Source organism: Penaeus vannamei, chromosome 21, assembly GCF_042767895.1.
Source record: "Penaeus vannamei isolate JL-2024 chromosome 21, ASM4276789v1, whole genome shotgun sequence".
NCBI classification, from domain to species: domain Eukaryota; kingdom Metazoa; phylum Arthropoda; class Malacostraca; order Decapoda; family Penaeidae; genus Penaeus; species Penaeus vannamei.
This window is the reverse complement of record NC_091569.1, coordinates 12,330,888-12,340,887: the sequence shown is the minus strand read 5'-3', so window position 1 is coordinate 12,340,887 and position 10,000 is coordinate 12,330,888. Positions and strand designations below refer to the sequence as shown.

Below are 10,000 nucleotides of genomic sequence, written 5' to 3'. Positions count from 1 at the left end.
CCTCTGATTGGTCGGCCGAGTGAGACGTTCTCCTATTGGCCAGAACCGTTGCTATGGTTACCAAAGTTGTTTACATCCCCCCCCAGTATCGCACATGGCCTTCCTCCTTGAATCGCAAAAGCTCAGTTGACGATGCACGGGCACGGCCTTTTCAACTGGTGGGGATTTTCTCCCGCTTTGAATTTCTTGAATTACATCAATGGTAAGTTACAATTATAAACATGTTCTGTCGATCTCTTTTAAATGTGTACAGTACGACGGTAGGTATAAGTGAAAAATGGGGAAGGCGTCTGTATCAAGTGTGACAGGCAGATAAATCGAGATAGTTAGATACATACATACATACATAGAGAAAGAGAGAGAGAGAGAGAGAGAGAGAGAGAGAGAGAGAGAGAGAGAGAAAGAGAAAGAGAAAGAGAGAGAGAGAGAGAGAGAGAGAGAGAGAGAGAGAGAGAGAGAGAGAGAGAGAGAGAGAGAGAGAGAGAGAGAGAGAGAGAGAGAGAGAGAGATTTATCTCCTGTTGAGAAACGTAAAACCTCACTAACAAGTTCTAATCTGGCGCAGATGGCAATAAAAGGGCAGACTTGGTGCAAGTACTTGTCGTGGGGGCTGGGGACATTCGCCACCTTCTCATGACTCTTGCCGACGTTGCCAACAGGCCCGGAGCAAGACTCACGGTGAGTTTTAGAAGTCTTGATTTTCCTCAAAGAATGTACAATAACAATTTAAATAAACGCTAGTATGTCTAAATGAACAAGTCAACAAATTAATAAATAAATGAATGGATATACACACATATATATACATATACATACATAGGTGTAAATATATATGTACACACATATATATATATATATAAATATATATATATATATATATATATATATATATATATATATATATATATATATATATAAGTACACACACATATATACATATATACATAGGCATAAATCCGTGTGTATACACGGACCTACCTTTGATATATATCAATATCAGTCAATCTCTCTCTATCGATCACCATATGATATCTGTCTCTTATTTGCCTGTCTACTTATCTATCTATATACCGTATCTACGAGCAAAATACACGAACAAATCACAGCACAGTTTAAGTGTGTATGTTTTTTTTTTCTTTTTGTTGCATTCTTATCATTATCACTCTTGCCAAGGTGTACGTTCTGGAGGCCCAGGTGGAGCTCTACGCCCGGCTTCTTGTGCTCCTCGGGGCTTGCCTGGAACCCGGCTTTGGCTTGAGGGAGAGGGCGAACCTCCTCCTCGACCTCTGGGGGAATCTGTGCCTCAGACCAGTCACTAAGGATTACCTTGAAGTAGTTTCTCGAAGATTTTGCCTGTAAGTATCTAGACTGATTACCATGATCATTGTTTATCCAATATTTGAAGAATGGTAGAACACACTACCGTATTGGTATTATGGTAGGAAAACAGCAGTTTCGAATTCTTACAAGAGGATTTCGAAAATTGTCTTATTTTAAATCCTGTTTGTGCTTTGTGGGTTTTTCTTCTATCTTATATATGTTAAAGTGACATCTGTTTTGACATGCATGCTGTATAGAGTAACTGAGCAATGTTGTTAAGGACATTTGCCGATCTTTCTGTCTGCTCATTCCGTCTCCTTTTTTTTCTCTCTCTATCTCTCTCTCTCTCTCTCTCTCTCTCTCTCTCTCTCTCTCTCTCTCTCTCTCTCTCTCTCTCTCTCTCTCTCTCTATATATATATATATATATATATATATATGTATGTATGTACACATACATATATGCATATATTTATCTATAGGCAATGTATTGCTTATGCAAATGAAATGCTCTTTATTTTCTTCGAGTAATGTACATAAAACTCATAGCTGTCATTTTCATATTGCCTTTTACTTTCTTTTCTCGCTTCATTATTTTTTGGTTATTTTGCTTCTAAATCTTATTTATTCTTACATGAAGCTTCTTAATATCCTTACCTCTGATTCTAAATTGCATTTCTCCTTGTGAAACTTCTTTTTGTTTTTTAAATTCCGTGCTTCTGAATTTAATTGATTTTCCTCTCTTTCACGTCTTCCAATTTCCTCCTTCAGGTGGGTCACGGATGCAGCACGGTACCCTTCCCTCCTTGGCATCGTCTCGTGTTCCCGTCTGAAGTACCGAGAGAGAGACGCCCTGGATGCAGTCTTCAGGTCGTGGTATACACTCTCCCACCGTGATTACGACCCACCCCGCGCCTGGTGAGTTCGTGAGGGCAAGAACTCACTCTGAAGGGAGCTGCACTAGTCTCCGTGGGGTTGTGTCCCGTGGTGGTTTTATATTGGTGAACTGCCATTTTCAAAAGATATTTGGCAAAACATGTTCGAGGAAATTGATAAAGTGTATGCCAAGAGATAGACTCTTAAACAAAAGAAACCAAATGAAAATATCGGTTTTGTTGGCACTACGTACCGCGTCCTCCTCTTAAGAAACGCCCATTTTCCTTCCTCCTCCAGGGACGTGAGACTTCGGCAACTCTTCAAGACGAGATACGATTACCGACAGGCGGATGCGGAATGGGCGTGGCACATGCGTATGACCTATCGCCTTCGGGAACTGCCTGGCGTGGTCGGGGGTGAAAGAGACGGGCATGCGGAGGGCGAAGACGAGGGGAAAGTCAGTGACAGTCAGGACGGGTATGTGGGCGTGGGGGCGGGATGGGGAGAGGAGTTCTTGGAGTGGAGGATGTGCGGCCACGCCTTCGTGACCGCCACCGATTCCAGACCCATCTTGGCCAACACCACTCTGGCGTCAGGTGAGGGGTATGCGTATATAAAGTATATATAAATGAAGACACAAATATATATATATATATATATATATATATATATATATATATATACATATATAATTTTATATATAATGTTTGTATTTATGTTCACACACACACATTTATGAATAAATTTGTGTCTACTATAAACGCGCATATCCACAGTGGCAACGGTGCACGACGGCTGCAGCCGGCACCGGCGCGTCGGTTACTGGGGAGACGTCCTGAGCGGCCCCTTCCCCGCCCTGGCCCTCGCCTCCGCCTCCCCTTCGGTCACCAAGAAGGAGAACGGGAGAAGCAAATGTGTCAGTGCTTGTATTGTCTCGCAAAATTCCCTTAGGGGACACCCACAATTTTCATCATTATCGCGAGCGTACAAATCGTACGCGGCAGGGGGGGGGGGGGGGTTAAGACCAGGCGTACACTTTTTTGAATGTGAAAAATGATGATCTGTCAGTGGGCGAATCGACGGCCGCTATGGTTCACATTTCGCGCCACGTGTTGCCAGCAGGGCTGGCCGCTTTACCACAGAAGCATTTCTACTATTTTCTAAACAATAGATGATTAATAAAATGGGTGTAAATGTTAATATTGACCCATACACTATCATAAACGGATGAATATTAGATTACAGTTACAGTGCGTAGGGTCAGTCTGATGGTTATAGGATTCCCTGGTCACTTTCTTGTTTATTGCACTGCATAAAGCAATATACAATAAGTACATTATTAAGACAATAATGTAGCAACATACAACAGCATAAAATGCACCCACATCTCTTTATAGAAATTGTATTAGTTTAACAAGAAAATGCGACATTGACATATCTTTAAAGAAAATATATTAGTTTAACAAGAAAATGCGACAGTGAACCTGTTACTTGATTTATCTAAAACGTATACGACTATTCATGGGGTGTGTGTTGCAGGGCTGAAGGTTCAGTCACTCTATGGGACTGTGGCTCTGCCTTTGGTGATGCCCAGCTGGAAAACCCAGCTGAAGTGACCTCGGATGAAATTTCCGCCGCGATGACATTCGGTCTGCCACATCATGTCAGTTCATACCAGGGTGGTTTCAGCAGTTTTTTATGTTTAATTTATTTCAACTTGGGAAAATATGTCAATATTGTTTTAAACACTTTTCATTTGCATCATACTATCTGTAGTCATAAAAAAGAACAAAAATACAGCATATGGAAAAAATTCCGTAGGCTCTTCGTAATGTCCTGCACCAGACTCTTGATTTTAATTAAGTGAAAAAGCAATATAACAAGATATTTTTTTTTATTCATAAAATTTTCTTAGAATCACAAAATAAGAATCCACATACTGATAGGGAGAACTTGATCCATTATCATTTTTCACACGCTAACGTACACTTTTAGGTGGGGGGGGGGGGGGGGTGCTCAAAAGTCTACGCTTTGTAGACGTGATAATAATGAAAATTATGGATTACCCCTTACATCCTTGATTCTGTGTCTTTTTGAAGGGGCGATTTTGGTAAATAGATTATCTTTCTTTTCTCTCAACTGTATACTGACTTCTATGATTATTTTACAGAATGGAACGCAAATTGCTCAGTGGAACTTAGAGAACTTACTGGGAAATTTGTGGAAAAGGTCGGCGTGTAAGTCGAGCAGTGACTCGAGTGAAGCGACTAGCGATTCAAGCAGTGAAACAGGCAGTAAATCAAGCGGCGCTTCCGCCAGCCGCAGCAGTGCCACTAGTGATGAAGCGGAATCTAAATCAGATGACGAACAGGGCAATGAATCGAATGGAAGCGGGTCGATTAACGAAAGGATGGATGGTTCCCGGGATGGATCAAAAAGTGGATCCAGTGATGGAACCAGCGGTGAATGGAGTCGATCGGGCGAGGAATCAAGTGGAACCGAAACTGGATCAAGCGATGGGACGGGTACAGGATCAAGTGGAACAAACAGTGGTTCCAGTGGTGAAACGGGATCAGGCGAAGGAGAAAAACCGGGGGCGAGTGGTGATAGATCGAAGAGCAATTCGAATCACTCATCGAGGGATATATCGAGTAACAGTTTGAATGATGACTCAGTTAGTGGTTCAGATAGTTGTTCAGAGAATGATTCGAGCAAAGGGTCAATTGACGAATCAACGATCAAGTCACAAGACAACCAACACGGCAAGGAAAATGAATGGAAAGGTAAAAAAGATGAAGGGAAGATGACGAAAAATCATAATGAAGTGGAAGAGAGAAAAGAAAAAGCGGAAAGAGCGAAAGAAAACATTCAGCAGGACAGCAAGGGCAAAGAGACTCAAAATGAGATACGTGAGGGAGTGCATGAGTTTAATGAACAACATGAATCAAGACCAGATCCTTCCGGCCGGGCCAAGAAGTTATCCAGTTCGTCGCAGTCTTCAACAAAGGACGAGGAACACAGGACTGCCGAGAACTACCTGAGAGTGGAGGGCGTGGAGGTGGTTCTGCTGTCTCCAACACGCCTAAATGACCTCAGCACATTATCAGAGGTGAGAATGAAAGTTCTGAAGAGCAGTTCAAATGATAAATTGGTACATAGGGACACATGGCGACAGACCTCTAACTCTCTATAATTAATAAATAGATTAATATATATATATATATTATATATGTATATATATATATATATATATATATATATATATATATATATATATATATATATATATACATACACATATATACATACAGAGCGTGTGTGTGTGTATAGATTAGAAAATAGGTAAATAATAAAAAAATACAGCTATGTCTATAGTTCTCTCTCTCTCTCTATCCACATCTACATATCAATACCTATATATATATTCGTCTATCTGTCTACCTATCTATACACATATATACGTATACATAAATACATATATATACGTATATATATATATATATATATATATATATATATATATATATATATATATATATATATATATATATATGTATATATATACATATATGTAAATATCACCTATCTATGTACCCCCCCCTCTCTCTCTCTCTCTCTCTCTCTCTCTCTCTCTCTCTCTCTCTCTCTCTCTCTCTCTCTCTCTGTCTCTCTCTCTCTCTCTCTCTCTCTCTCTCTCTCTCCCCACGTAACTACCTACCTATCTATCTATCTCGCTAATGGCAATTCTTTACCCTCGGTAGATTCAAGGAGGACTGGACATGGTGTACCTCTCAGTCGCGACGGCGCACCTCCTCACGCCCTCGCTCGCCCACGCCCACATTCTCCCTGAAACGACTCTCCTTTTGGAAACGGCCAGGTAATTCTCTTCGAAAATGGCTTCAGCGATTTCTTCTTCCTTTTTCTTCGTCTTCTCATGGATTTGATAGGAAGTAATTTATGTGCCTTTCCTTTCTGATAGTTATGTGCCAAGGATTTCTTAATATTTGCAGAAGATATTTTTGAATTCTATTTGATTAACATACTTCAATCATGATGCAATTATTTTCGAAAAAATGTATATATATATACATACATACATACATACATACATACATACATACATACATACATACATACATACATATATATATATATATATATATATATATATATATATATATATATATATATATATATATATTTCTTTTACAAAACATTCCTGCATGAAGCCCGACTTCGCAACGCCATCCCTTGAGTTCTTCACAGCGCCCTTCTTTACAACCCGCTTCCAGAATGTTCCCGGATCCAAATATCTGAATTCAAGATACCTAAATTCCTTCATAATACCATTTTCGCAACGACCCCCCTTGAAATTCCTCCTTCACAGCGCCCTCCATCATACCCTCCTTCCAGAATGTTCCCGGAGCTGACCGATGCCCAGGTCGCCGAGTACGAGGCGAGGGTCCGGACATCGGCGGAGGAGGCTGGGTGGGTGGCGCAGGACTCCCCCCCTCTCTGCCACCTCCGCTTCGGCAGGAAGATGTGAAAAGGCGCCGGACATGCTATTTTCTGATGCTTATGCTCATGAATATACACATAATTAACTAAAGGGAATGTAGAGGAAATATTTCGGACACGCGGATGATGGCCTCGTTTGCCTGTTGTGCCTCTGATTCTCTTGTTCTCGTTTTGTGTCATTTGTTTAGGGACATGTTTATTTCTGTTTCGTCCCATATTGTAAGATGCATAATCTGTACGTTCACTTCAAAAAAAAAAAAAAAAAAAAAAAAAAAAAGGTCTTCTGAAGGGTATTATATTAATTTGTGTTATTCCATTACCACAATTACTGTTTATTAATCACATTATTATAAATAATCTTATTGCATTTGCTGTTATTATTTCTATCATCATCATCATCACCACCTCCATCACTATCATTATCATCGTCACCTCCATCACTATCATTATCATCATCATCATCATCACCACCTCCATCACTATCATTATCATCGTCATCATCATCACCATCACCATCATTATCATCATCAATACTTCTAATAATGATGATAATTATTAATATTGATTTAAGGATCTGTTATTCCTAGTCAGCAAAATATTTAATTGGCAACAAGAGATTTCTTCACGTTTGAATAGTCTTGCAGAATATAAAATGCGGTTTTCGCTTCTCCGCTAATGGGGTTGTTCTGGTATTTTTTCCAATAGCCTCAGTAATTACTTTCAAACTGTCCTTTTTAGAAGAAAAAGAGAAAATTCACTTGTACATTTCGCGTTGATTGCATTGCTGCTAATAAGAACGGTGATAATAATATTAATAAGGATACCAGTAATGGCAATAATAATAATTATTATCAATTCATTTATCATCAATATGATAATTACTATTATCAACAGAATCACCACTATGTGTTTTTTTCTATTTACTACATCAGCACATGCATACAATGCACAACAAAAACTTGACATCATTTTTTCAATTAACTACATATTTGTTCCATCTACACAATTTTATTATCTAATAAGAATAACGTAGGTGAAAACATTCTCCAGATGCGTAGAAAAGAAAGACGAGGTAGTTGATATAATACATTTATTAGTCCCAAATTCTCTGTATACATGTGAGAGACAAGGATGTGAACAATTTTATATAAAGCGAGTGATTAGTGGCATGTGAGGGAGGGGGGGGGGGCACATGGCCACCCTGGCACCCCCCATCACCGATTACTGTATATCCTTATATCTCTTAAAATGAAGACATTAATAAATAAACTAGATAAGTAGATGACCAGATAAATAAATAAACTTTTGTCTAGATCAAGTAAATAAATGAATAAGAATGAAGAAAACTGAAGTTCAGGTTTCTGGAAAATTAATATAGATAGTGAATAAAGAAATGTATTCTGTAATTCCTTCTATACGAATTTAATGATGAATTTCTTTTGCAAAATCTACACGGAAGAGGAAGAAAGTATTAACTTGAATACCCTTTACAACTTATGGATTTCAGAATGTGAAAAGAAAAATCATGTCAAAGAAGTGCTACTTTTGAGATGAAAGGAGACGTGAAGAAGTGAAGGATCAGGATAGGAATAGTAGTCGGGATTATGAATGGGTTTCTATTTATTCTTGTTTTGATGAATGAGGGTGTTGTATGCTGTGACGTCATAGAAATAAATTCTGACGTCATCGAACTCTCGAGCCAGTTAACAAATTGTCATGCTCTTATGGTGATGAGGATGATGGTGATTCTGATGATGAAGGGAGGAATGAAGGAAAGAAAAAAGAAAGAGGATACGTAGGGAAACGGAAAAAAATCAAAATAAGGGGGGGGGGGCAAAATCAAAATAATGTGACCGAACAAACCAAAGAGGTGATAAAGACATCGAAATAGAGATGGTCACAAAAGTAATCAAAACGTTTACGATTTCTGTCCAAACCCTTACGATAAGCATCACTAGATTTTTTTTTCACTGAAGTATCATGATTCTATGAATGATAGAAAGTGCGTAAAGGCATATATATATAACCATTAAACGTAGCCAGCTGTTACATGACTCACCTCTTGCTGCTGAACTGAGAAATAGTGTGCAGTCTTCTAAGGGAATACGTATTACTTAAAAAGAATCAAGGACTACGTATTGTCTAAGGCTGTACTGGACACTATTTCCTCTTCTCAGTAGTCTGGTGCTTCTGCTAGCGTCGCATTTAATTCTCATGACTGATCTATTGTTATCACAGAGTATCTGCCTGCGCAACCGAGTCTATTCATCACATGTTGAATCCCGACCTCCAGCATACCTGTTGGGTGTCTTAATTTTCCACAGGTGAGCTGCATTAAGAGCGAGAACCTGCTCTTTGACACTGACTCCCCTGGGGGTGAAGGGTTAGAAGAGGGTGCTGGCAACCTGATGTTGAGGGAGGGGCCAGGGGGGCGGGGGGCATGGGGCTGCTTATAAATATATCTTCACTCACACAACCTACAATAACTATCTGATATTCAAGTTACAATGGCCCATATACATATCGAATCTAATACACACGCATACCGATACAAGTATCTTGGTAACAACTGGTCGAGTTCATGTAGTAAAAAGAGGCAGCGACGCCTCGGTAACATATCTGTACATATCACCTTGATAGGCCAGACTGATCTATCACAGCCTAAATATCGGAGTGAATTGTCGTCCATCTCTGGCTAAGATGACGACGGGGTAAATCGCCACGTCGTCGTCGGGCAAAATAAACTGGTCTTTATCATGATTCACAATCGTGAAGTTTGGTTACGTCGTGTTGAGGTGCACGACACTGGCGTGCGCAGCGGGGGATGGGCGGCGGGGGATGGGCGGCGCTCCAGGGCGGGCGGTGGACGGAGGGACGGAGACATCACAGGCGTCCGGGCTGTGGGCGTGAAGGCTGGTGGGGCGGGCAGGTGGAGGACTTTTCTATATTCGCACTTCCACTTTCTTACGGCATCTCGCGGTGTCAGGCAGACATCGCGTGTTGCCCTCTACTCTTTGGTCTGACGTTGCGGGCTGCGATGTCAGCGCCATGACCTCCTGACGCTATGCACAACGCAGGAGCATCAGCAGCACCGCCGGATGTGGGAGCTGAAGGGGCCAGAGGGATACCGCAGCGAGGAGAACACTATACGGTGCTGTCGAGAGGTAAGTGCTCCTTGATCAGCTGTGAAGGGAAAAGAGACAAGAATTAGCGACGGATCCTCCCTTCTAAAGCCGTGCATGGCCAGGCACTCGAAACATGGGCTCGTCTCATCTATATTCACATAATC

General features: G+C 40.5%; 2 protein-coding genes across 2 annotated transcripts in view; one reads left to right on the top strand and one right to left on the bottom strand.

Moving 5' to 3' along the window:
• The first annotated feature begins 132 nt into the window (after positions 1 to 132).
• LOC113818341 (Dynein axonemal assembly factor 3) lies at positions 133 to 6,944 on the top strand. The gene is made up of 9 exons (XM_070136211.1): positions 133 to 202; positions 565 to 677; positions 1,173 to 1,354; positions 2,089 to 2,235; positions 2,491 to 2,789; positions 2,970 to 3,109; positions 4,364 to 5,302; positions 5,955 to 6,070; positions 6,607 to 6,944. The coding sequence occupies exons 1-9, from the start codon at positions 133 to 135 to the stop codon at positions 6,737 to 6,739; spliced, it is 2,139 nt and encodes a 712-aa protein (XP_069992312.1). The 3' UTR covers positions 6,740 to 6,944.
• Positions 6,945 to 7,784: 840 nt separating this feature from the next.
• LOC113818292 (E3 ubiquitin-protein ligase lubel) overlaps positions 7,785 to 10,000 on the bottom strand; it is a gene marked incomplete in the record, with an annotated part of 87,401 nt that continues 85,185 nt past the window's right edge. Inside the window, 1 exon segment of the mRNA XM_070135889.1 lies at positions 7,785 to 9,894. Coding sequence (XP_069991990.1) covers positions 9,856 to 9,894 — 39 coding nt within the window.